The sequence below is a fragment of the Mauremys mutica genome, chromosome 10 (genome assembly GCF_020497125.1).
Source record: "Mauremys mutica isolate MM-2020 ecotype Southern chromosome 10, ASM2049712v1, whole genome shotgun sequence".
NCBI classification, from domain to species: Eukaryota; Metazoa; Chordata; order Testudines; family Geoemydidae; genus Mauremys; species Mauremys mutica.
Window position 1 is genome coordinate 25618546 of NC_059081.1, and position 27516 is coordinate 25646061.

Here is a 27516-nt window from a genome sequence, read left to right on the forward strand (position 1 = left end):
TTCAAGGTATTTAAAAAAAAAAAGTAGTATCCTGTTATGAAGATCTACACCCAATGTTTTCCAAAGGAGGGGGCCCAATTATAGGGACTGTGTAAATTAGGAAGGGTCTGCCTTTAACAACACAATGGGAGTTGGGTTGGGGGAGTAGGGGAACAATTGGTTTCATTTTCCTGAACTGGGGCTCAGCTTTCAAAAGCTTTTGGAAAACACTGATTGAATGCATTCCATTGAAAATATTTACTGATGTTATCTTGCTGGCATCCTGGGTGCCAGACTCATTGTTTTTATGTTTCAGTAGCTTTCCAATAGTTCTCTTGTATCCTTATTCAAAATATACACTCACAGGACCCAGTGGTTTCATTGTGATTAATATAATTGTAGAGAATGCCTGACTGACCACTGGTTTCTAAAATGATGGTTATAATAATTGCATTGACAGTAGAATTTTCTAAATGAGGACTTTTAGCAAAAGAGCAGAAAAGCATCAGTCCTTTTTAATAAACAGCAGTCGCTAAGCCAAATTATTTTCATATCCCTATGTATATGGACCATATGAAACCATACACTTTTGTACAGAAACAATCTATGTAGTATGATAATCTAGATTTTAGAGGCATTTGTTAATCTCTCCAGTGTGGTGATTTTTGTAAAATCCATTTTTTTGAAGGATTATAATAGGCCGTGGTGGGTCATATATTCGTTCTTTTTTCTTTTGCTCTATTTTCCGCCCTCCTGTCCCTTCCCACTCTGATCCGGTCTTTTATCATCAGAAAAAAGGCTTCAGCTTTTTTCCTATACAGAGAGATGATTAGGTCTGAGGTCTTTGTCTTTCATGCACTGTCCTATTGGAAGAATACTGCTGACTGAAAGGAATTAAACACCATGGTTACTAGATGTTGTTAAACTACGTGGTCAATATGTAATGGCCAACACTAGCTTTGCTTTTTAGTTGTAGCAATTTTTACTGTGTATGTGCAGCCTTGGAGGAAGAGACAATGAATTGTTTTAATGATTTCTTTGTGGTAATTGCTTTTTGGGTAGTTCTCATTGAATAGCCCATTGACTGTCTCTTTCAGTTATTTGTGTACTTTTTTGAATATTTAATTATAGAATTGTAGATGGAAGAGAAATACTGGATTATACTGCCTACCTCTAGGATAATTGATTCAACAATATTTTTAAAACTGTATATTGTTAGATTATATTTAATGTTTAAAAGTCTTGCCTTAGGATCTTGTATCAGATATAAATACCAGTAATCTGTTTAAACAGAATGAGCAGAACAAGCTCTTCCCCCCCTGACCCCCCCCCTTTTTTTTTAAATAAAAAAAGGCTCATGAATTCTGGAGGAAGGCATTTATTCTCCACAGAAAATAGGAGCACTGAAGTTTATTTTTTTAAATTTAAAAACGCATGCAAGAAAACTTTCATTATACAGAGTCTACAAACAGGTCTAAGGACACAAGTGGCCCTAGTGTTTCTTTTTACAGGCCATTCTTTAACATCGCTTAAAAAAAAACAACTGTGGAAAAGAACAGACTCTGTGAGAGGGTATAAGTATGAGAGGGCTAAGTAGCAAGGACAGGAATGATGATAAAGGAGAAAAATGAATGGAATGGGCCAGAGAATGTGGCCCCATATGACGTGATCCTCAGTGGTCAGCTTGTACTAATATTTACCACACTGTAATAGCTGAATGGCTGAGCTCACTGGGTCGATAGAAGGAAGCAGGGAGGGAAGGCATGTGGGTATGGGGAAGGATAGCTCAGTGGTTTGAGCATTGGCCTGCTAAACCCAGCATTGTGAGTTCAATCCTTGAGGGGGCCATTTAGGAAACTGGGGTAAAAATCTGTGTGGGGATTGGTCCTGCTTTGAGCAGGGGGTTGGACTAGATGACCTCCTGAGGTCCCTTCCAACCCTAATATACTATGATTTTATGATTAAGGATTAGCTTCATTTGGATTTTAGAGTTTGAAGAAAAGAATAACACTTAAAATGTATTTATAGAGAAGAGTTGGGTCAGGAATTAATGATGACTCAGAAGAGGACCACTCTGGTGTGTGTGTAAATGTGTACAGACCACTTCTCACTCCATGACTCTTTGCAGGAGCTGCAGTCAACAAAGGCAATATAACTGACAAAGGCCAAAGCAAAAATCTCTCTCATGAAGGAAGAGGACATTTTACGTGGAAAGCTTTCCATTGTGGAACCCTCTTTGTTTATATATTGCAGCAGAACCTTAAATGTTCTAGGCTCTGTCTCAGAGCAGAGGAAGACAGTTCATGTAACAAAGAGATTACAAGCCAAAAGGGCAGAAAACAGATTGAGAGAAAGGGAGAGAAAAGAGAAAGTGATAAGGACCAAGTGTATATCTGCGTGTGCACACATCCATCCAAACGTGGTGTGAGAGAACCTGAACCTTGACCTTTCAGGGCTGTAGTGGTCAGGACCAACCCCTTGAAGCAAATGCCCTATTTCATTTTGGAGCCAGTGAAGGTTGCATATCAATTGTGTAATATGCCATTATGACGTAGTGGGGCACAATCCAGACTAATGAATAGCTGTGTCACCCCTGCCCTGTAATCTGGCGTGCCCCTTATAATGTTTTGCTGCGGTAGCCTCCAACCTGGACGGCTCACAAACAGCCTCCAGCAAGTAGTCACTCCCAGATATGGCTCTGTGCTGCAACCAGCCTTGGCTCTTACCAGCCGTGGTTATGCTGCAGGGTGACCCCAACATACCCCCAGTTCCAGCTGTTCCCCAGAAATGTATGTTCTGTACTGCCCAGCCCCCTCCTGGACATTACCAATATATTTAGTCCATTATACCTTTAAGGGAGTACTATGCTATTTTATTATTTTAAATAGAGTACCCAGACACTCCAACTTAAACACAATAGATTAGATAAAACAGTAAAACAAGTTGATTAACTATAACAAGGCAGATTTTTAGCATAAGTAATGAGGCATAGAAGTCAGAAGTGGTTACAATAAAAATAAAATGTCTTTTTAGTGGTGAACTTGACAAAATGTATTAGATTCAAGCAAAGTTTCCCACCATATGCTCCAGCAGATTACTGACCGAACTCTCAGGTGAGGACTCCTCCTCCAGAGTCCAATGGCTGTTTCCTTTTGTCTTCACAGGTATAGAGAATAAGGTGGGACGGGGGAGAGAGAGAGAGAGGGATCTTTTGGGCTGTCTGCCCCCTTTTTATAGTCATGTCCCCCCATCTCTTTCAGAAGCATTTCCACCTGGGAGCCAAGGGCAGAGGCAGTCTGGTGAAGAAAGGAAGCTCCAGGCAGTATTTTTGCTAAGATGTACATTTTTGTCCCCACCCCCTTCCTTGCCAAAATGGCCACTTAGCACGTCATGGTCCATCAGCCTTGTTGACACCTGGCTGAGGTGTCAGCTTGCCCTTTGTCTCTGAGGAACTGGCTTAGCCTCTCCCCAGACTTGTCTTTAGAAATGTGCTTATGTTCATAACTTTACATATAATGTTATGTGTATTTTGGCATGATATTGTTGTTCAGCAAATTGAATGTTTAAATATCTCACAAGCCATACCTTGTGTGACCCTCCTGTCCTCCACCCCTTTCCCACGAGACCTCCGCCGCTCACTGTGTTTCTCCTCCATCTCCTCCCCAGCAAGGCCCCCCTCCTTGCCATATCTTTCCTCTCCTCCCTATGAGCCCCCCCCACTTTGGGAGAGGGATGGGAGTAGAGGAGGGACGTTGTGAGCAGTGACTGGGGGGGGGGGGGCGAGTGGGAGGGGGGCCCAGAGGAAGCTTCACCCGCCACCCTTGCCTCTTCACCATGGCACCCCCCCACCACCTCGACTATGGCGCCCTGGGCTGTCGCCCACCCCTAAGGTCAACTCCGGTTCTCCCTCCCACTTTCACTACCACCACAGGCATTTCCAAGATTCTCCTTGCTTTAGGCATTCCTCCCTATCCAGCCACCCACGACAACCCTCCTAGGCTGCCCCAGGCATTGTCCGTTGCCTAGACTGACAGATAGAAACTCAAAGCTTGCGTTTCTAGGGCAAGCTGTTTTAAAGTTTTGATTATCCACAAAAGTTAAGAAAATGTTAAATGAGAGAATCCCCCCTCTAACCATCATACCTTCTAAACACCTTGTCTGATGTGCCTCAAGCTTTCTAGAAAAGTGACATTAAAATCTCACCCATGAAATTACAAGTGAATTTGTTTAGTTTTGATGTAGGCTGGTATAATAGTGGTCAGAATCAGGGCCTATAAATAATAGAAGGCTAGCTGCAACCAGACCTCTGGGAATGCTGTTGTCTCTATAATATTCAGGCTAATACTGTTATAGACATTTCTGTCTGCCTGAGCTCACACTTCATTTAACTGCAAATCAATGAGATGCTTTTTCCAAAAGGGAATTCTGAATGAATGTTGTGAAATAATAAAGAGAAACTCAGACCTGTTTAGAAGCCCCTTGGTAAATGTAATGGGCTGGGCTGAATTCATAGACTAGTTTGTTTATACCAGAGTAGACTTCTTTTAATATGCTTTTTCCATTTGTGAATTTATTATAGGCCTTCTCTTGCTAGGGAAGGGGAAAACTACATTATATTTGTGTGATATTTTTATATATGGAAAGAGGAGTTAAGAGCTGAGTGCAATGTATTTTAATCACCTCGATGCACAGATACTCTGGTGCTCTGCATTATTATCTGATTATTTGATTTCAGGATCTGAAAAATTTACCCAGTACTACTAGCCTGAGTTCTTAAAAATCCATGAGTGTTACGAACACCTGTGTATATTCCCCTTCCCCCAGCTGGAAGATCCCGCTTGCATTGCAAATAAACAATTATGTACTGTTGTGTGCTGTATTGAACTATAACATTGTACCAGCAAATATAATCAGAATAAAATAAACCCCAAATCCTCCAGCTCTCAGGCTGCCCCCTCCCCACTACTCCCTGGAAAATTAATGAAGCTGTAAATATTGTCAATGCCATAGCTATGGGAAATGGTAGGTATCAAACGTATATCTGAGTTTTAATTTTCTCTCCGGTACTTGATAAATGTAGGGGGTACAAATGACTTTCTAATTATTTAAATTAGATCTTGTTGTAAAGAAATCCCACTTTTTTCATTAACATAGTGACTCGGTGGATCTATGTGCTTTTTTGTGTCTTTTCACAAATTTCTTCATTTTCTTATTGAATTTTGATCAATGTAAATAGTGATTTGCTAAACACTCTTTTCTGAAAATGCAGTATTTAAGACAACAATGTGGATTTTGATTATTTTCTTCATTCCTGCAGATGTTCTTGAAGGCTACAATGGAACAATTTTTGCTTATGGACAGACATCTTCAGGAAAAACACATACTATGGAGGTAAAGTAGTAATATTTGATTGTAATTGAGTAGGAATTTGGGAATTAAATGGAATTGGTTGCTTTAGACAATCTGGATGCCTAGAAAAATGAATTGTACTTTTGTGGCATACAAGTGGCATGTAAGAAGACATACATATGTCTTGTTTATAATGCTTGTAGAGATTTCTTCAGTGTAGAATTTTCTTAAGGGGTTTTTATTGATAAGTAGCTGACATAAGGAACAGTGAATGACAAGTGCAAACTGCAGCTTCTCCAGATTGATCATGCCAGGTTAGATGTATGTATTTTTAGAGGTTTGGAATGGGATTTGTTAATCACAAAACAAAATCAATAATAAGGGTTTGTGTACTCATCTTGAATGCAGCATTGCGAAAATTCATCCTTCAATTTTTTGTTTTTCTCATTTGCAATCCTCTTACGGGAATTCTACTCACGCATGCTGCAGCATAAAAAGCTGAGCATTTGAATCATTGCTCTTGAAGAGAGGAATGCAAGGCCAAAGGCTGAAGTCCTGAATATATCTGTGTTTCCAGCAGAGAGAAGTATAATGTGGTCTGCAGCCTCAGGGCATCTTACCCTTAACAAGGGGAAGGTACCTACAAGCACAGGCAGTTAGATGATATTTTGAACTCTTGATATAATCTCTGCAAACATTTAATTGTGTGATGGGTTTACTTACATGTGATGCAGTCTGAGTGTTGGGCTGAGATCTGTCTCACAGCAAGAGCCTCCCAAAGTCAGTATATAAGAAGCTGGATAACCTTTTTCCACCATATTTTCAGTTCAAGCTACAAACCGTAAATAGAAGGCTGTGAAAGAAGCAGCTCCAACCAGGAAAGAAGTCTTACTCAAACTTGTTTAGCAGCATCAAGCAGATTTGCTGAATGATTAATACAAGTGACCTAATTAATAGAAAGGTGTAGGGAGAAAGCCAGTAATATTTTCTTCAGCTTTTTAATTTTTTTGTTTTGTTTTCAGGTGCTTGTAGAATTGCTGTTTGTTTGCCACAATTGCTCCTTTACAGAGGGATGTAATAACTGATGGCTCATGTCTAATTAAGTCTGCCCTTGCTTCCTTCTGTAAATTGAGGGCTGGAGTGGGAGGGGAGAGGAAACATCAGCTCAATCCACACAGATGGTGGATTATTCAGTCATCCCACTAGCTCAGAAGGTAATTAAATCAAAATGTCTGCAGGGCTTGAGCTGGTGCTTTCACGTACTATGAGGAAAGATTTCTTCAAGTTAATTTATATTCAGAATTACAGACTCTGATAAGGAAAACTGCCTGCTGTGGAAAAAGGGGCATTTTCTTCTTTTTTTATTTAAAAAAAAAAATTAATAAAGCCACCTGTCACATTTAAAGAGGAATCATGTCTGTTTTCAGCTTTAATCCCTCTTTTTAACTCAACATCCTCTTGTAATGCCAGTACAATACTTTAAAGGGGGAAATACATAAGCTGATCTAAAATAGAAGAAATATTAAATCCTTAAGGTGAAGCTTTTATGGTGGATTTTCTGTAATATATGTGAAGTATCTCACATTTCAGTGTTACACTTAACAGGACAAAGTAGTACAAAGGAGCTCTGATAAACCCAAGTCTTGCATTTCTAACTTGTATAGGGAAGCCTGAGAGAGCCACATTGAACTAGCTAAGACTCGTATCAATCTGCATGTGTAGGGAGGTACCTTTTCTTTTGTCCACTAATCTCACATAAGCTTATATTCAATTGATTCATATGGGCTTTGAGCTCAAGCTAGTCTCTTCAGAAGCAAGTCTGCCATAGGTCCTCGTTATTGTGTCAACGGCCTGAAATAAGAGCACTGTCTCAGTGTTACAGTTCACTAGCTGCTGCTTGTCTCCCATGTTAAAATGTGGGAAATAATGTTCTTATTAAAATGAAGGGTTTTAATGAGCAAAGCATCGCTGTTTTGGTGTGTTCACTGGCAGCACTGTCAGGATGGCAGCAGTAGAACTTTCCTCTAAACCATTCTTGAGGTTACAACTGGAACAATGAGAGTTTTGTAGCTTTAACTTCTGTGTGACTTAGGCCACCTTGGTTTCTCTTGCCTCCAACATTGATATGAACATTTTTTAAAATTCTAATACAGTGGAACCTGCTTCAGTGAACTCTGATTTTAGTGAAACTCGATTTATAATGAAATAGAATAAAATTTCCTCCTCTTTCAGTGCATCACCATGCGCAAATGTTAATAAATCCCACTATGCTGAGCCTCTTGAAAAAAGTATTTCTGTGCGGCAGGAGGAAAAAAGTTGTTGTCTTTGTGAGCATGATATTGCTTCCATTGAAGAAAGTTCCTATTGACCTCAATGGAAACCGGGCCTGGCCGTAGAAGAGGTTTACAAAGTGTATTCTGGGTGTTCAATTTGCATGCACACTTCATTTATCTTTTTTCACATAGACCCTTTGTTTTCTGGGACTGGTCTGCGTACATAAGGAGAGGGTGGAGCATGAGAGCTCATTAAGAAAAGGAGAACCTTTTATTTTATAGAATCATAGAATATCAGGGTTGGAAGGGACCTCAGGAGGTCATCTAGTGTGGGATTAGAATGTGAGATACTGAGTTGATTATGCTGAGAGTTGTGTGTGAAGGACTGGCCTTGGGCTTGTTCTCATTGGCCAGCTAATTGTAAATAGGATACAGGTGTGTAGGATAATTACCCTATGGGTTACAGCTGCAGCTGTGTTGATTTGATTAATCAATTAGCCACCATCTTGTATATAAGAGCCTGCTGGCGTGGAATAAAGAGTTCTCTCTCTGCTTGTGACCACACTTGACTGTTAGACTTCATTCCTGCTCCTATGATGCAACAAATGGTGACCCTGATGTGATGCAACAATTGGCGGAGAAGCTGCGGGCTATAGTATCGGTTGCCTGAAAAGAAAGTAAGAAAGAAGAAGAAAAAAAAAAAAAAAAAAAAAAAAAAAAGGGGGAGATGCACCTGGGTCTCAGTGATAAGCGGCTGGGAACCGCAGGACGCCCGAAAAAGGAGGCGCAGAACGCCCGAAAAGGGAGGCGCAGGACGCCCGAAAAAAGGGGCGCATTTGAGCACAGTGATAAGCGGCTGGGAGGCGCAGGACGCCCAAAAAGGGAGGCGCAGGACGCCCGAAAAGGGAGGCGCAGGACGCCCGAAAAGGGAGGCGCAGGACGCCCAAAAAGGGAGGCGCAGGACGCCCGAAAAGAGGGGCGCATTTGAGCACAGTGATAAGCGGCTGGGAGGCGCAGGACGCCCGAAAAGGGAGGCGCAGGACGCCCGAAAAGAGAAAAGAGGGGCGCATTTGAGCATAATGCTAAGCGGCTGGGAGCCGCAGGATGCCCGAAAAGGGAGGCATACCCGAACCTAGAGGTGAGCAGCTATATGGGAACCATTGTGTCAGCGGAGCAGGAGACTGTCAAGATGGCGAGCGTGCTGTCCAGGCGCCTGGGGAAATGTTCCCTGTTGGGCACCCGCGTTTTCTACGCCCAGCTCCTTGGTAGACAGGATGCTGGGGACAGCCCGGATCCCCGTGTTGCAGGTAGAGCTCAGCAGAGTGTTTTTCCACCTGGCCTTGTATGAGGGTGGTCGGTGCAGGGAGCAGGGAGAGGAGAATAGCACGATGTCCAGCTTCCCAGATCTGAACCGCTCACAGCTCCATCCAGGACAGAGAGTTTGCATCGCCTATGGCGGGCGGGAGTGCGCTGGCTTGATAGAGCAGCACAATCAGCTGAACGATGAGGTGCAAGTGTTGTTCCTGGAGCAGGGAGTGCACACCTGCTGGGAGCTTTATTATGTACATTTGACTTGTTTCCTCTGCACTAATGTCTCGCTTGTGCTGATTGTGTGACACAGAGAATGTGAGACTGGTTGAGATGCAAAGATCGCCGTGGAACTAGAGCCCCCGGAGGAGAACTATTTGCTAGCTCTGTCAGGACTTTTCTTGTTTGAAATGATTTTTGCTGTGCCTGAAAGAGATTTTGTGTTGGCTGTATAGCATTTAGTGTACCATGCAATTATTATTTAGAGTAAAAAAAAAAAAAAAAAAAAAAAAAAAAATTTGTTGTGTTTTGTGTTGTCTGTCTTCTGGCCAGAATTGTTGTTGTGTTGTTATGTGGTTTGATGTGTTTTCTTTAGAATCCCCCCACCCTCAGTGTCAGTTTGATCACCTGACACTTGAGGGATATTTTGGTAATTTAATAGAGAGGGGGGAATCCTGCAGAATTTACATCATTTGTTTGTTGTGTTCTGTTTTTGTTTGTTTGGTGTTTCTACTTTTGCTAATATGAAAATTAAATCCTTTTTTCATGTTAAGGATTTAAGAAAGGTTTTGGAAGTTGTGTCTTCTGTGATAAATGTTATAATTTGTAGCTAATTAATCTGTGATATGTTAAGGATTGCATGGTCATAGGTTGGTTTTATAAAGTTTTAATTTTGGTTTGTGATAGATTATAGTGTTATGTTGTCATGAGTTGGAAATGTTTTGCTAACACCTTTATTCTTCTCTTTCCTTTTTTCCTTTTTCCTTTCCCTCTTCTTTATTTTGAATAGAGGGGGGAGATGTGGGATTAGAATGTGAGATACTGAGTTGATTATGCTGAGAGTTGTGTGTGAAGGACTGGCCTTGGGCTTGTTCTCATTGGCCAGCTAATTGTAAATAGGATACAGGTGTGTAGGATAATTACCCTATGGGTTACAGCTGCAGCTGTGTTGATTTGATTAATCAATTAGCCACCATCTTGTATATAAGAGCCTGCTGGCGTGGAATAAAGAGTTCTCTCTCTGCTTGTGACCACACTTGACTGTTAGACTTTGTTCCTGCTCCTGTGATGCAACAATCTAGTCCAACCCCCTGCTCAAAGCTGGACCAATACATTGTCATTTATTTGGGGTGTGTATAAGATATTCTCTTCCCATTAGAGAAAGCACACTCCAAACAGTACTATAGGGCAGGTGTGCTAGCAAAGCTGATTGCAGACTGATCCAAAGGGCAGGAGTTAATTGCATTAAAGTTATACTGCAGTGCCAGTTCAGTAATAGCATGTCTTAATGGCACAGACATAAGCAATGAGGCATGAGCCCTTTGATGGCAAGGTAAAGAATGGATCATCTCCACTCCCTCCCCCCAACCCCAAAAATAATCAGGGATTCAGAAAATATTTTTAATTTAATATATCACCTCTATTTTCCTTCTCACTGACTGCAGCGAACCACTTTACTGAGCGATGCAGGCTTCTCATTCTTTGAGGAGCTGAATGGGTTGCCATACATATAGGCTTGGCAGAATTTGATTTTTTTCCCATCAGATAATGTCAACATCTATTTTGAGCATTTCTACTTGCATTGATTTAAATTTTCAGTTGTGTGAAATTATGGGGTTTACGGTTTTTTTTTTTTTAATTTTTATTGATTTAAATGTTCCAAGTTGGGGGAAATTATGAGGAGATGAGATAGTTATTTAATGACAGACATTGAGATTCAAAAAGTGCAAACTTTATGATCATTAAATCACAAATTGTCAATATATACAGAGTAAATATAATTATCAAACACCAAGTTGTCAGGCAGCGTTTTTCTTAGCTTGCCTATCTGTAAATTTTAATTGTCGGTGGAAATACTTTTACAGTGGTTTGTATTTGTATGGTGAAATTGTTTACTAACATTTACCAGTAAAAATCTTCCAAGCCAAACTATATAGTGGTTAACATTAACTTTGTATAAATTCCAAAACATATACACATTTTAACGTTAATTGAATATTCATGGTCTAAATATAGCCGAGTTCTGCTTTTCTAGGAAGGGGCATGTAGCAGGATAATTGATTCTATTTTTCCCTAGGATCTGTAATTCAAGGGCAGAAAACTAGTGGATACTTTGAACAAAACCCTTGAGATAGACAGCTATATATAGAACGTACCAGTTTTCATGTTTGATTTCTGTCATACTGGCTTAATGTTTATAAGATGACTGTCACTCCACCTGCTCCAGTGTATTTAAATGCAGCAAGTTGTGTCTACAAGGAATGTATCTGAAAACAGTAATAGCTGACTGATTGGTAGGACAGTTGTATATGACAAACCACTAAGATCCAGACATTTGTACATTATATAAAAAGCTATATAACTAGTCTGTAAATTCAGTCTTTTCTTCCTAACTTGCTCTGATTTTTGTGTATGTTAGTTTTACAGTTGAAATGGGTTTTACTCATAGAAATGACTACTGACTACATTTTTTTTAATGATTTCTCATGATTCATAGCAACATGGATATCTACCGAATTTTTAAAAGTAGTGGTATGATACTGAAATCAACATCTTCTCTGATGTTGACCATTTTTATTAGTGATGTTAACACTTTTATGGGGTTTGTTTTTGCAGACCATATCTTTCTTGAGTTCATATGTTACAATAATATTTCATAATCACTGGAAAAAATCCTTTCTATTGTATCATCAGGGCCTTTCTTTAACTATGTGTGCATGACTGCACAAGGTGTGAGATCTTTTTCTGCTGTGTTCATAGAAAGATTTTGTTTCAAGCTCTCATAATTCACTTTTAAGGTTGACTCACCTGTATAAAGGAAAGCAACTGAAAGATGTCATGCAGTTAGGGAAACTGGTTTTACTTAATATTTGGAGCTGCTTGATAGGGCATAGGAAGCTGGCTGTGCCCACTAAGAGAATGATCCTGTTTGCAAGACTGTGCATCTTGGCAGCTGGCCCCACAAAATCAAGCCACAGTATAACCAAAATACCCTCCTTCCCAGATCTCCTTTTTAGCTGCCTGCGCCAGTGAAGTGGTAGAATAGAGTCTGATGAATGCAGCTTCAGGAGGTTTTTCTTTTCTGCAGGTTTCCGTACATCTCAATTTAACCAGGAACACTGTTGCATATTTTCTGAGTGGGTTTTGTTTGTGTGTTTTCTCCGGGTTAAATCGGAGTTGGACAGTGTGATTGGCAGTAGGAGAGCATTCTGCACAGAATGCCAGCAACTGACAAAACCAGTGGGCACTTTGTAGAGTGATGAGTGCTAACACATTGAGTCACTCTGCCACCTTCTAATGTGTGTTTTACATCAAACAAATCCCTAGAGAGCAGGGGACGTGTTCAGAGGTGCCCACTGTCTGAAGGTTTGTATGAGGAAGGCCTTCTCTGTTCTGACACACAAACAACTCTTTCCAAGTTACAGTTTGCCATTGTGTCTTTAGGGGAAGCTGCACGACCATCAGCTAATGGGAATAATTCCAAGAATTGCACATGACATCTTTGATCACATCTATTCCATGGATGAAAACCTGGAGTTTCACATAAAGGTAAATGCAAAATGACATGTTATATAATGGGTCAGATGGAAGACAATGAGCTGGATGGTAAAACTCAATCTTGTTATAAAATGTAACATTTCACTGCAGGATTTTTCATTTTCCTTAGGTGATTCAAAGACCCATTAATATAAAATTAGGTTTTTGTACAGGAATCCGATATAGTTGTGTCTGCTGTAGTTAGGCTACAATATCCTTGCTGAGATTTTTTCTTTTTGTATTTCAGATCTCTGTAATAGTATAATGTACTGTTTTTCTATATTGCTTCCCTAACTTAAATACATGGAGTTTCAGATCAGCCCTTGTTATTGGTTAATAATAATTTGATAGGCATGGCACTTTAGTGAGAGACTATGGAGCAGGGGTTGGCAAACTACAGGCCACGTTCGGCCCATCAGACCTTTTAATCTGGCCCTCGAGCTCCTGCCGGGGAGTAGGGTCGGGGGCTTGCTCTGTTGCAGCTGGGGAGCAGGGTTGAGGGCTTGCCCCACTCTGCGCATGCCGTGGCTCCTAGAACCAGCGGCATGTCCCCCATAAACATAGGAGCAGCCAGGAGTCTCCGCATGCTGCCCCCGCCCAAGCGTCGGCTCTGCAGCTCCCATTGGCCGGGAACTATGGCCTAAATTTGTGATCCAAGTTACCCAGGAATATCAGTAATTACTTGTAAAAAATGTATTAAACAGATTGATGGTGTCAATTAGAGTGCCAGCCTGAAAAATGAGCAGCCTAAAGTTTACTCCCATCTCTGCCGCTGATTGGAGCAAGTAGTTTAAGCTTTGTGTGCTTCCATTTCCCTTTTTCTAAAATGAGGATTCTTTGAGGTTCTCTGATTATAGGTGTTATACAGTAACAAATTATCAGTATTTATTTATTTCTACATGGGATAAGTGAATGGTTTGAGGCATGAGGCTCCACGGTCTTTGAAAAGCATGGAACCATAGTTATCTCTCCTTACTCAGGCAAAACTCCCCTTGACTGCAGACTCCAGAAGGGAGTGCTGTAACATAGCCCACAGTGACTAATGCATATGTGTATATATAAACAGGTATCTTCTTGTTACTCCCAGAGACTTAAAGCCATGCCACTAAATTTCAGTTTTAAAACCTGTTTAAGTTATAACAATCTCTTGTTGAAATGTGTCTAGAAGTCAATGTAGTTTAAATACTGGGGCAGTTAGTTGGGTTAGAGTCACTTGCATGCCACAGTGATAGCATAGTATAAAAATATGGGTAGAATCCCTGTAGCGTTGGGTGCAACTGCATTAACAAAATGTAGACCTGTAGTTAATCATTGGTGATTCTCCATCAGTGGTAGCAATGATGAAAATGCTAGCATGGAGTGGGCTAGGTGGTTAAAGCATTTGTGACTTATGGGTTTGAATATTGCTAGTGTTGGCAAAGCCTTAGAGCAAGTGGGTTGGACAGAATTTCGAATGGCCTAGAATGGAATCTTCCAATGGCTGTTAATATCAGAAATGTGTTTTAAAATGTATGCGGTAAGCTGGTTTCATTAAATAATAAGAATTATTCCATTAAAATCTTTTACCCAATAACGCAACTACGCTGACTGTTCTGCCTGAATAGCTAAAATTTTGAAAGAGATTTAATTTTAAAAATTAATGAGATCTGCAATAAAAAGACCCTAACAAAATGGATTGTAGTATATTATCCAGTCAAACAGAGTAAATAAGGAGGCACATTCTGAAAACTTCACATTTGGTTTAATGGCTTATCAACCATAGAACATGGAGTTTAATGTGCAGCTGCTGACAAAATAAACAGGAAATACTGAATTGGGCTTTTTGACAAATTGTTTCAAACAAAAAAACTTCAACCAGCTCAGCTGCTTATGATGAAATCTGTTTTTTTTTCTTTTTTTTCTTTTTCTTTTTTTCAGTCTTTCACCTCTTGACTTGAATGTGTAAGTCTGACAATGTTGGTGTCCAGGAGGAGACTGTAATTGAGACCTATGAGCTTTGTTCATGTCTTCTCCTGTAATGAATGATGGCATATCTTCTAGACTTCTTTCTTGCCAATCATTGCCTTATTAAATCTCATCTACCTAGTAGTGACATCTATTTAACCATTTTAGCCTTTGGCGTGAACTCTAGGAAAACAAAGATTTTGTTCCATTACAAATGTAATGGAGTTGACCTACAATAGATATCATTACATGTCAAAATAAGTTGACAGTATAAAGTTATCCCTTAATTGCCTATAGCAGCACTGCTACAGTAAATGATAAAGAAACTTTTGTCACACTAAAACAAATTGGCAACAGAGTTATGAGTGTAGCTTGTATTTTCCTTAAAATAAAATTATGCAGATAAAACGGAGCCTAACTATACCAATACTCATTCACTGGACAAAACTTAATCCAGATACTAGTAGCCACAACTCCATTAACTTAAACGCGGTTTTGCTTGTTTATGCCAATGCCGAGTTAGCCCTTTATTTTGAGGTTTTTGTACATTGTCTCTCCCAATTTTTATTTTTATTTTTAAACAAAGCATTGTTTCTCTTCAGCTCACTCCTCCTTTTGGTCCTGATTCAGAAAGTGCTTATGCAGGTGCTTAACTTTAAGAATGGTCTTAACTTGGATTAACTAGTTTAATACAGATGTTGTACAAAACCTGCTAAGTGTCTTCTTGTAATGTACATCAGTATAGCTTTTACAAATGTCAAAGTGGTACCTTATACGACATATGCTAAGGTAACATTTGAGCTTGTTAATTTTCTGCTATCTCAATTTCCATTTTCAATTCTGCCTGTCTCAAGAGACTTTGTGAAAGAAAAGAACGAAAGTAGATATATTCACCTTATTTTGTTGATGGACCAGTGTGAAATTACCCTTCACTGGGTAATACTGGATACCTTTTTAGCTGAGTCATTTGCCTCCTCTTATTTTCATAGATATGACAGTACAAGTAAAGAAGAACACTTGAGTCAGTGCTATAAATCTAAAACAAATACTTGTTTTGCACTAGGTTTCTTACTTTGAAATTTACTTGGACAAAATAAGGGACTTACTTGATGGTAAGTAACAGCATGCTTTTTTGTTCCCCACTGGCTGGGTTATGAGGAGTTTGGGGAATATGTTTCTTTCCTGTTTTTTATTGATTCAGTGCCATCATATTGAAAAGCTTGAATTAAATTTACAGCTGAAAGACTGAATTTCTAAATTTTATTTAAACTGGTTTAGGTTATCTGATTATCTGGCTCTTATTTTATGATATTAGAAGAGGCATTTGAATTGTTGAGTCACTGTGCGCCACACCTTTTCTGTGTAAATAAGGATGCTTCAGTGGTGTACAAAATCCAAGTGCCAGAGGTGCATTTGTGTCCAGTGTAGATATACATAGCTTGCTTATAAGCTACAGACTTCTGAGATTTTGTACTTTCTTGCCAGCCAGACTACTTCTGAGTCCTGCAAACTAACATTATTTTCATGCATGCTGTACATGTAAACCTCATGACTTACAGCCAGTTTGCAGTTGAAATGCAGACTTTATACAGTATGTGTCAGAAGTTAGGTTAGATTTACATAGTTAAATTTTAGCCCAGAGTAGAAGAATAGACCAAGCTTTAATCAGTGTTTTACTATGTTTCTGTTGGTTAGAAGAACTTGGAAACATTAAAAAAATAATAGATTGTTTCAACTGTTGTTCCAGCCTGAACATATTCAATTAGTCTGGAGATGGTGATGGTGAACTGTAATATTAACACAAGAGCAGTGAAGTTGACTGGAACTCTATTAAGCCTTTGAAATACTTGCTTTCTTCAGGAAATCCAAGTTGGTTTCATGTTTCTTCAGTACATGTTCAATACATGACTGGAGCGTGCAACAAAAGCTCTCAGCCATAAAAATCATTTTAGATATAAAGCCCACCCCTGAAATTCAGGATAACTTTTTTTTAAAGTAAGGAACAGGAAAAAAATATCCTCATTCTGAATTTGAGTTTTGTAATGAGTTATAGTGTGTTCAAATTATACTTTTGTCATTCCTCCAGTTGACAGAATTTGTAAGTGAAATACTCCTAATACATGTAATCTTTCTTCTAGTGTCAAAGACGAACCTTGCAGTACATGAAGATAAAAACAGAGTTCCATATGTAAAGGTATAAGGAAGACTTTCAGATGTTTGATTTGGTTCATTTTCCCCTTCTCCCCACTCCGTGGGTCCTTAAACCAGCCTCTACTTTCCAATTGCACCTTCCTTAACATGGTGTGTGTGTGTGTGTGTGTGTGTGTGTGTGTGTAAAATGAGGAGTCTGGTGGCACCTTAAAGACTAACAGATTTATTTGGGCATAAGCTTTCGTGGGTAAAAAACCCACTTCTTCAGATCCAGAAGTGGTTTTTTTACCCACAAAAGCTTATGCCCAAATAAATCTGTTAGTCTTTAAGGCGCCACCAGACTCCTCATTGTTTTTGTGGCCATACTAACACAGCTATCCCTATGGCACTTTATGCATGTGGCGGCAATAGAATTTACAGAATAAAAACCCTGAACATGTAGGCAATTGTGAGGAAAATAATCTAGAGGAATTTAGAGGTTCTAATGGAAGTTATTTGATACTTCAGCATTTTCTGATTGTACAGAATCCTCTTATTTGGAGTGTTTGATTTGATTGATCCTTTAATACAATCTGAGAGTAGAATCTTCTCAAGTCCCCCCCCCCCACTGAAGTCAATTTGATGGCAGATTTTGGCCATATCTCTCTTGAATGTTCATATTGGATATTTATTTTTGCCTGAGAGATGAACATTTTACATTACTATGAAAAGATACAAAGACACATTTTCTATACTTCTAAATACTGAATGTACGTGTTTCTAGGGATGCACAGAGAGGTTTGTCTCTAGTCCTGAAGAAGTTATGGATGTCATTGATGAAGGGAAAGCAAACCGCCATGTAGCTGTTACAAGTAAGTGATCTCAAAGAAGTATATAAAGAAACAATAGCGCTTAGTACCTATATTTTGTGTCTTGCTTAGATTAGGAAATAACACCCCAATCCATCAAAGCAGGTGGATAATTCTGTTGAAGTAAATCGGATTACTCGTGTGCTTACAATTAAGCATGTGTTTAAGTACTTTACTTACTAACTCACTCTCAGGTACCAGTGTGCTAGAACTGTTGGTGAATGTTGACTTTTTAATGATGACCTGTGATGTGAGAAGATCTTTTAACTTTGGCCCAATAAATGACTCTTGGAGACCATTAAAAACCAAGTGCAAATAGACATTTACGGCTCGTCCAGCTCCGACTATAACAATTTGAAAACTCACATTGACTTCAATGGGAGCTGAATTGGTACCTCAGTTTAACATGCATTGCATACATTGCAATTTCTTGACACAGGCATTGTGAGATTCCTTACATTTTTAGCAGCGATGTATACTACTGTATAAGTGTGCCAGGAAACGTATAACTTTTTAAAGAATGGCTTGTGATACTGTTTTCAAAATAACATGGAGACTATTTTTTAGATTATGTTAAAACATAAAAATATTTTTAAATACTATTTTGTAATATTTATTTTAGCAGACAAAAGTTATAGAATGAAAAGTTATGAAATTGTCAAGCTAGTGGGTTTTTTTAAATCACTGTTAATTGCTGTTTTGTATTGTGGGTGACTGTTGTGTAGACAGTCTGTTAGTGTTGATTTTAGTTATGATGTGTGTTTCATTAAGAAAATGAGCAGTGGATGGATGCACTAACTACATATAGCTCACTATAGTTTATTTATTCTATCAGTCATTATTGAATAAAATGTGACAAATTATACCTGAAAAATAATTTCCAAGCTTATACCGGAAAAAATAAGTAATTTCCCTTTTGAGCAAGAGATTTCTATTAAATTGTTATTTAAATCAGTCCAAATTATAATGCTAGATTTCATAACTTCAGCTCTAAAATGTCCACAGTTTACTGCTGTTCAATAAAACTCTGATATCTTGAAAATGTGAATGTAGGCATCTAGTGGGTTCCAGGCTGAGGGTTTTATTTTGTGAATTCTAGGTTTTGTTCCATATTCCCTCTATGCCCCTGTGCTCATTTTGTGATTCGTTCTAGCTTTATGATTTATCCCTGCCTCAGTTTACTCATCTGTAGAGTAGAGAGAATACTTTCCTGCCTAGCTGACGATGAGATTCTTAACATTCACAAAGTGCTTTGGGATACTAAGTGAATGGGCTGTGTTTAAATCATACTGATTTGGGGCTTCTTTGCAGGCATACATTTCATTTGCTACATTCCAGATTTTTGAGACCTGAATATAACAAATAAGATTTTAAAAAGTGGAATTGTTTCCTATTCTGTCCTAAAATTCAAAATTCTGGAGGAATCAGTTGGTCACAACAACATATAAAGACGGCAGAATGTTGTTTAAACAGACCTTCAAAATAAGGTCTGCTCTGTCTTTTGCTTTGTTTCCTAACCTTTTTCCAGAGGGTATGGCTGGAGAGTCTTGCCCGCATGCTCGGGGTTCAGCTGACCGCCATATTTGGGGTCGGGAAGGAATTTTCCTCCAGGGCAGATTGGCAGTGGCCCTGGAGGTTTTTCGCCTTCCTCCGAAGCATGGGGCAGGGGTCGCTTGCTAAAGGAGTGGGTAGATCGGCTTATGTGGCCTGCATCTTGCAGGAGGTCAGACTAGATGATCATAATGGTCCCTTCTGATCTTGAATTCTATGATTCTATGATTCTATGATATCATTCTGAAGCAGAGGCCTGGACTGAGTTGTATTTTTACTGCACCCTTTACCAGATCTGTAACTATTGTCATGGTGCATTGTACCATGCTGGGCATGGTGATGAAAAAGACAGATATCATTGACCCAGTCCCCAGACTATAGCATAGACTGCCTTTGATGCAACTAGTGAGTTTGGCACAGACAAATGTCATTACTCAAGTATATTTGGAAACTTCTCCTCTAAAAAAGCAAATGACTACCTCCTAGCCAGTTCCGGCAGTTCCTTCTGAATCCTTGTTGTTCTTCAGTTTGCTGTTACTCAGTGGAGAATACTATTCTCCCCTACACTCTCACCTCCTTCCATTTCTAAAGTACTGTGCTCTTCTGGTTTTCCTTTGCCGTTCTTACCACACCTAAAAAACTTCTATAGAACAGCTTCTCTTTCTTTCCTTTTCTTTTCTTGGTTCTCTGAGAGTAGTCTATGCTCCCATGTTTCTACTAATTTCTTCAGACTAGACACCCAAATCTACTCTTAACTTCAGGTCCAGCCCCACACCAAGGTGTAGAAGTCCAGACAGGAATCAACCAGAGAACAAACTAGTGCTTGGGTTGAAGGTAGGGAGAGGAAGAGGAAAACTCTGGGAATGTTGTAGAGAAAGTGAGGGGAGAAGGAGAGTGGAACTGAAGTGAACACAAAGATTGCAAGCTTGGGAGAGCAAAAAGATGGTAGTGAGGTCAGTGGTGATAGAGAAGGGTGAGTGGAGGGAAAGGAGGTGGTTACTTGTCTGACATCTTGGATAGCTCACTACCACCTCCAACACAATGTGGTTAGATCCAAGCTTATGTTGTATGGAAACTTGTACTGCGCCTGACCATGCTGTACCTATTGTGTGGATAATTGAGAATTCCAGGCCCCAGGGCTCTCACTCTGACACAAAAGCAACAAAAATCACTTTAAATTTCCCATACAAATCCTCATGTGCATTTCTGATGAACACCATGGCAACAATTACATCCAGACCCATTTCAACTTAAATGCTTTATGACTTGCATCATAATTCTCAAAAACACTTGCACTCCACACCTTAACAAACTTCCTTCCCATTCCCATTCTAATATACCGTAGTCATTCTCTTGTTACACAGCAGGAGAATTGTCATGTTCCAGGGATGCAATACAGACCAGCAAGAGGCTGTGTCACTATCTGCCCCACAACTGTGGGTGCCTCATAATGCTTTGCTATTGTAGCTTCCAATTAGGCCTGCTCACAAACAACCTGACAACATGCAGGCCACACCCTGAATGTCTGTGTACAGCTACACCTCTCGTCCAGCAACTCCAACCCCAGAAGCCTGTCAGTCAAACTCTGTCTTCTGCCATCCTGGATTACTACTTGCAGGGTGATCCCAAAACACTCCGAGTCCCAGATTTTTCCAAAAACATGTTCTGCACTGTCCAGCCCTTTCCTGGACAGGTTAGATATTAAAGTTCTGTTGCTCTTGCTAAAGGGTCAATATTCAACAGTTTGCTACTGTATTTGGTAACTGGGTTAGTTTAGATTAAAAATAAGACACATTTATTTAACTACAAAGAGAAGTTATGAGTACAAGTATAAGGTATTAAAGTTAGAAATGGTTATAAAAAATAAAGATAAAATGCCTCCTACTACCTGAAACTTAACAAGCTAAACTTGGTTTAAGGTTAAATCTTTACTACATGTTCCCAGCAACTGGGGTAATCAAATTCTCATATCAGGATCAGTCAGTCCCAAAGTCCAAGGGCTAGTTCCTTTGTCAACTTATGTGAGAAGAGAGAGAGAGCTTGGGATGTTTTTGCCTCTCACTTTTATAGTCCAGTCACCCTTTGAAATTCATTTTCCTGAGGATCACCCCTGGATAAAATTCATTCCAGCTGTGAGAAAAGAAATATGAAGTCTCTTGGAGAAAGAGGTTCCGTGTTTGCTAAGATGCAGATAGATCTGTTCCTGCCCCCCTTCATTGCCAAAGAATGGCCACTTGACTGGTGATTTCCAATCCACTTTGATGACACCTGGCTAGAGGCATCATCTTGTTGTTTGTTTACCCCCTCCCCAGACTTGTCTGGTAAACACACTGTAGTCATAATTTCAGTTTGTTCATAACTCTTAATAAGCATCTTGTACATAGGTTACACAAGAAGATTGATCAGTGTGGTGTTAGTTTTTAAATGATATCTGACAAGGTGTATTTTGCATAGGGTGTGAATACAGGGGTGCTTTTGATCACAGGAATATCATCTGTAATTGTGCTTTGTACTCCTCAATCTCTTGGTAATAATTGGAGATATACCAATCTCCTAGAACTGGAAGGGACCTTGAAAGGTCATTGAGTCCAGCCCCCTGCCTTCACTAGCAGGACCAATTTTTGCCCCAGATCCCTAAGTGGCCCCCTCAAGGATTGAACTCACAACCCTGAGTTTAGCAGGCCAATGCTCAAACCACTGAGCTATCCCTCCCGCTTGGGTTTTCACTGACTTTTTATTTTAATGAAAACAAATTAGGATTCTCAACTTAGGCCCAAAGTGTATGCTGTTTAAGAAAAATTATTTGATGAGGGTCCTTCTAAAGAAATGCTTCACATTTTCCACCCCATCCCCCCAGGATCATGTCATTTGTCATGAATCTAGCTAATTTTTTAGTCACGTGGGTGGAAAATAAAAGCTCATTCTAGACAGCATAAATGTTCATCACTACTCTTGAGGGGCAGCTGCTTTCAGAAGAGTTCAAGAAGTTGTCTGAAGTTTATACTTCTGAATAGATTATTGTGTGGAGCTTCTATGCTTATTGACTGGTCACAGGCCAGCTATGATAAAATGAAATAAGAACATATGTTGGCAGATTTTAAAAATCTCTACAAATAAGAGTGTTAAACAAAACTATTATTTCTTTATAGATATGAATGAACACAGCTCTAGAAGCCACAGTATCTTCCTGATTAATATTAAACAAGAGAATGTAGAAACTGAAAAGAAACTCAGTGGAAAGCTTTATCTGGTGGACTTGGCTGGAAGTGAGAAGGTAATGAGTACGTTTTATCAGTAATTTTTTACCAGGCTTAGAACTATTATTGTATTCCTAAATTGAGTGTGTTTTGGTGCAACTTAAATCTATTAATGTAGCCTATGCAACTTCTGGAACTAAACGTAGCATATCTTTATTATTTATTTATTTTATTTAAAGTCTAGTATGTAGATAAGAATATTGGCTCACACTTAATCTGTGACATGTTTGGAGTTCAAGGTGGGGAAAAGCAACAGGTCAGTAGTACTAACTAGAATGAAATGCAAAACACAGCATCTGTAGTTGGTCGTTAATTTGTAATGGAGTGAATTGCAACAACATAATTTTCACGTACATTGACACATTCTGTATCAGAGCATGTATCTTCATGTTTGCTGTAATGGAAGGCCGGTTTTGTTCACTAGCATCTAGAGAAAGCTGTGATGAGCAGGAGTATAGACTTTCCACCAGTTTGTGGTGGTGGTGGTGGGGGGGGTAGTTTTAATTCAGACATATCCCATTTCCAGTGCTTCAGTTTTTTAGCATATTAGGGTGTTGAGACATTAGTGTTTAATACAATTGGTATAGCTGAAGGCTACATGCATAACACTGATGACATAAGCTATTTTTGCTTTCATTTGGATACAGAGAAAATGTTAAGCAGAATGAAATTCATCATGCATTCATCATGTCATGCATCCGACGAAGTGGGTATTCACCCACGAAAGCTCATGCTCCAATACGTTTGTTAGTCTATAAGGTGCCACAGAGCTCTTTGCCACTTTTACAGAATGAAATTTGTATCTCTTTACTCAGAAGAATGAGCCCAAACAAAATTACAATGGAACAAATCTCCATTTTGTTGCCCAGAATTGATCTGAACATCAAAGAAAATGTTCTTAACATGCAGTCAAACAGAATGTCTGGCTGTAAATAAATAGTAATAAAAATTCCTTGGTTAGACGGATTACTTCAGATCTAATTTAGGACTCAGTTGCATTTCCCCATGCTCTCCACCCACACACTTCGCACTAAGTATTTGAGAAATAATCAAACTTAAATAGTATAGATGGCTCTTCCATAATGGTAATAGACATTATTTTTCTCTCTTTAGAGACAAATGGGTAAAAGAAAATGTTGTGTTGCAGTATATTGCGCGATTGGTAAAATAGCCTTCTTCATATATTGGTTGATAATTCCATTGGAGATTGCCTTTACACTGTGGCAGCAAAAAGCACTTTCACGTAAAATAAATTCATGCATACATTTCTTTATGTCCATTAGAAAATTCAGAATATTGTTATAGCAGTTTGGAAAATGCATTCCCAGTTAGCTTCCCTTCATCCTTAAATTCACAGATTTGAGACTTGTTAAATTGGTTTGGGGGCATTCAGAAGAAAACCTGAAATTATGCAGCCTCCCAGTAGGCTAGCCTGTTCATGGATGGGCAATTTTTTCACTTGTCCGTGAGGTAGCATCCATTTCCCAGGCTGGATGCAGGAGTAATATCAGGCATATATTGTACCTTCAGCAGTACAATTAAAAGAAATATATGGCCTGATCCTACACTTCTTAAAATTTCCATTGAACTGATCAAGTAAGGACCCACCCATAGACTGTGTTCCTACTTTGAGCTAATGGGAAGAGAACCAAGAGAAAGATGGAAAATGCCATTAAATAGACTTTCTCTAAGATGCTTTAAAAGTATTAGATACATTTTTAAATAACTTCTTTAGTTTGAGGATAACCTTTTTTCTCCCAAGGTTCTGTAACTTTTCCATTGTCTCTTCCTGTATCGTAATGTTGTTTGCACAAGCTCTCATTGACAGTTTAGTCTGACTTATTTCTGTTATCTGGTAGGTCAGCAAAACTGGAGCAGAGGGCTCTGTTCTTGATGAAGCTAAAAATATCAATAAGTCTTTGTCTGCTCTGGGCAACGTGATCTCAGCCTTGGCAGAGGGAACTGTAAGTAATCCTTTTTACTCTTTGTGCTACTAAATAATAATAATAATAAGCTATGTTTGTCAGTCAGCTTTCTTTACCATGGATACATGAAATAAGCTGACATCTCCACTTAGAAATGAGAAAGGGAAATATTAGCTTTGAACTGTAAACTAATGTAACACTCTTTTTCTATTTAATCTAGAAAGTATAATGAAAACTAACTCCTAATGACTACCAGTTGAGCTATTAGGAGGCACAACACATCTTAGTAGAATTAAAACAAGTATTCCTATGTCACACATTGAAACTCAGTGAAGTCTAAATTGTTGGTACGTCATGCTCTTTCTAATGTCCGTATTAAAATATTGTTTGAAGAGTAATTTATCTGTCTTTCAATTAGAAAACCCATGTTCCATACCGAGACAGCAAAATGACCCGAATTCTTCAAGACTCCCTAGGTGGGAACTGCAGAACTACCATTGTTATCTGCTGTTCTCCCTCCATCTTCAATGAAGCAGAAACCAAGTCTACCCTAATGTTTGGACAAAGGTGAGTTCCAGCATTGGCCTGGACATTGTTTCTTCTGTTTGCTCTGGCAGCATGTTCTGAACCAGTTGAACTGCAGAGTGTTTAGAAGAGAACTATGTTAGGTGGACATTCGTTTTTAAATTTTTAGTTTGTCCTGAAGGATGCTACAGAAATACAAATGGTATGGTTGTTCCTTGGATTATAAGAAAAAATAAATGTTACGATGGCAGGAAACTACACTGGTCAAGAGTTCAAAGCCAATTCTTGTTCCTGGAAGGGCTAAGCACAGTAGCATCACTTTAAAATGTTGTGGAAATGGCAACAGCACTGTGTTTTTCATCCCCAAGCTAACCAACTTCTGGTTTTGCTTCATCTGGTTTTGCTTTCACTTGAGGCTGCTTTTGAAGCTTCTAAAGTTTAGTTTTCCCTTGAATGACACCTTGATGTACCTGATGGGACTGCAAAGGAAGCATTTTCTGACGCCTCTTAGGAGGAGTATAATGTGGATTTGTGTGTAATGTCTGTTTCAGTAGGTTTATGCATAAATGGGATCTTGCCACTTTTAAAGATGCCTGGAGATGAAGGCAAGAATGAAAATTTTGTCACACACTGGTCCACAAGAAACAGTTCTATGAAGTCCATGGTGGGAGTTTGTATTAAAAAAAAAAGAGAGAAGAAAAGAAAAAAAGCCATACTCGTTGAATAACTAGTTGTTTTTATTATAATCTATGGAGTCTTTGCTACACTACACAAAACAAGTAATTTCCAAAAGTATGACTGATAAACAAAACAATATGTGCTAATAATTGCTCTTTGCAATATAATTTACTTAACTATTTGTATAATATATTGGAATCTCATTTATCTGTCAGAAATTGGGTTATGTTTCCTGAGGTGCACAATTTGCAGCAAAACCCACCCTTCTGAAGGAGCATTTTACATGGGATGGTATAAGAATGTGGAAATTTTTACCTGGCAACGCTTTATTCATTATGGCTCCATTCCAGCTTCTATTAAAGTTAATAGGAGTTTTACCATTGACTTCAGTGGGAGAAGGATGGGACCTGTGTTTCTTAACCGGTGCCTGATGATGATGCCTTCCTTGCATATAGACAGAAAGGGGCATAAAGACTGCAATATATTGGGATGGGGGCAGTTGAGGGGGCAATGGAGGAGGTGAAATGGCTCAGCTGCATGCACCCGTCTATGCATTTGGAGCTTTGCTGTGTGGGACAGTTAGTGGGTGGAGCCAGAGGTGACAGTGAGTGGAGCCATTTTGCAGCACTCTCCCCTTATGGACATTCTGATGCTGCTCCAGTATTAACTTACCCTTGGCATCTGCTAGGACCCGGCCAGGGCAGATAGGACCCAGACGTGGCAAAACAGACACAAGCTACGGGAAGTGTGACCGACTTCCTGTGAGTTCTGCTGCCATTGGAGAAGGGTCTTTGTCCCCTTCCTGCTCTGTGGCGCCATAAACTGCTCACTTTGAATAGGTGCATGTGGAAGAACTCCCCAGGGAGAATTTTATGGGGGCTTTCGTTCTGGGTTTTTGGTGGAATGGAACATCTGGCCCATTGTAGTTATGACAAAATTATAATTCAAAAATCACTATAAAATGGAGAAATAGTCATTTCTATGCTTAGACTGAGGGATTATTATTAAAGATTTTCTTGTTCATTAATTTTGTTTTAATTTAAATGTGTATCATCATGCAAAAATAAATTACATTTCTTGGAGACATTTTGCTCCTTATTGATACGTGATAACTGAGTAGTGAAACTGAGTAAACGCAAATATTGGGATGCAATAATAATAATTATAAAAACGTTGCTATGTAATAGATCAGTAGTTGTGGCTTATTGTCTTGCATGCTGCCCACTGTTAGAGGTTAGGAGCAGGGAGTTACTGTTAAACAGTATAATGGGGTCACATTGTTGTCATCTTTATATCTGTAATTTTTTCACTTTGAATTCAGTTAATTCTGGTGAATGGTTTATACCTCATAACATAACAAAATAAATAGTCCCTATTGTGCCAACTCCATCTGTCTGAATAAATTGCTTGTCCCTGGTCCTTTTTGGATAGCGCCTCAATCTTGTGAAGCAGTTAAATAGGTGCTTAACTTTAAGCCTGTGAGTAAATGCTTCAATGGATGGGGGCCTAGATGAGGTTAACACTGAGCTGCCTGTTTGTACAGATAAAGGTCAGAACACACCAAGTTGGACATCATACAATTTTGCAGTTCAGTTTAGTTGAATATAGATTAACATATTTTTAAAGCTGTAAGAACATGAAAGCTAGTTTCCCTTCATAAGCATGTATTAATCCCCTCTAACATTACTGGAAATGATTTTCACATTCATTGTGTGTAGATAGTGCCATATATATATCAAAACCTCATTTTATACAGCCGTAGCAAAGTGCATTGAACATCGGCAGTCCAGTTTCTATATTTGGATTTTCATCTCTCTGGGATTCAGAAATGGACCTTCTGTTCAGAAGGCAAATCGGTTTTTAGAAACTGTCTGACTCAGCACAGCTTGGCTAACGAGAGCCTTGATTGCTGCCGCATGAATAATAGACGCAGTGCTGTGAGTTTGTTTCACTTACTATGTCATCTGTAAAA

General features: G+C 39.2%; 1 protein-coding gene across 7 annotated transcripts in view; it reads left to right on the top strand.

Annotated features, from left to right (window-relative positions):
* KIF5C (kinesin family member 5C) overlaps positions 1-27516 on the top strand; it is a 121433-nt gene that overhangs the window by 44562 nt on the left and 49355 nt on the right. For all 7 annotated transcript variants that reach the window (XM_045032317.1, XM_045032319.1, XM_045032318.1 and 4 more), the window contains 8 exons: positions 5297-5370; positions 12573-12677; positions 15673-15721; positions 16748-16803; positions 17524-17611; positions 22309-22433; positions 24276-24380; positions 24760-24908. In XM_045032317.1, the coding sequence (XP_044888252.1) occupies positions 5297-5370; positions 12573-12677; positions 15673-15721; positions 16748-16803; positions 17524-17611; positions 22309-22433; positions 24276-24380; positions 24760-24908 (751 nt within the window). The remainder of the gene's footprint in view (positions 1-5296; positions 5371-12572; positions 12678-15672; positions 15722-16747; positions 16804-17523; positions 17612-22308; positions 22434-24275; positions 24381-24759; positions 24909-27516) is intronic.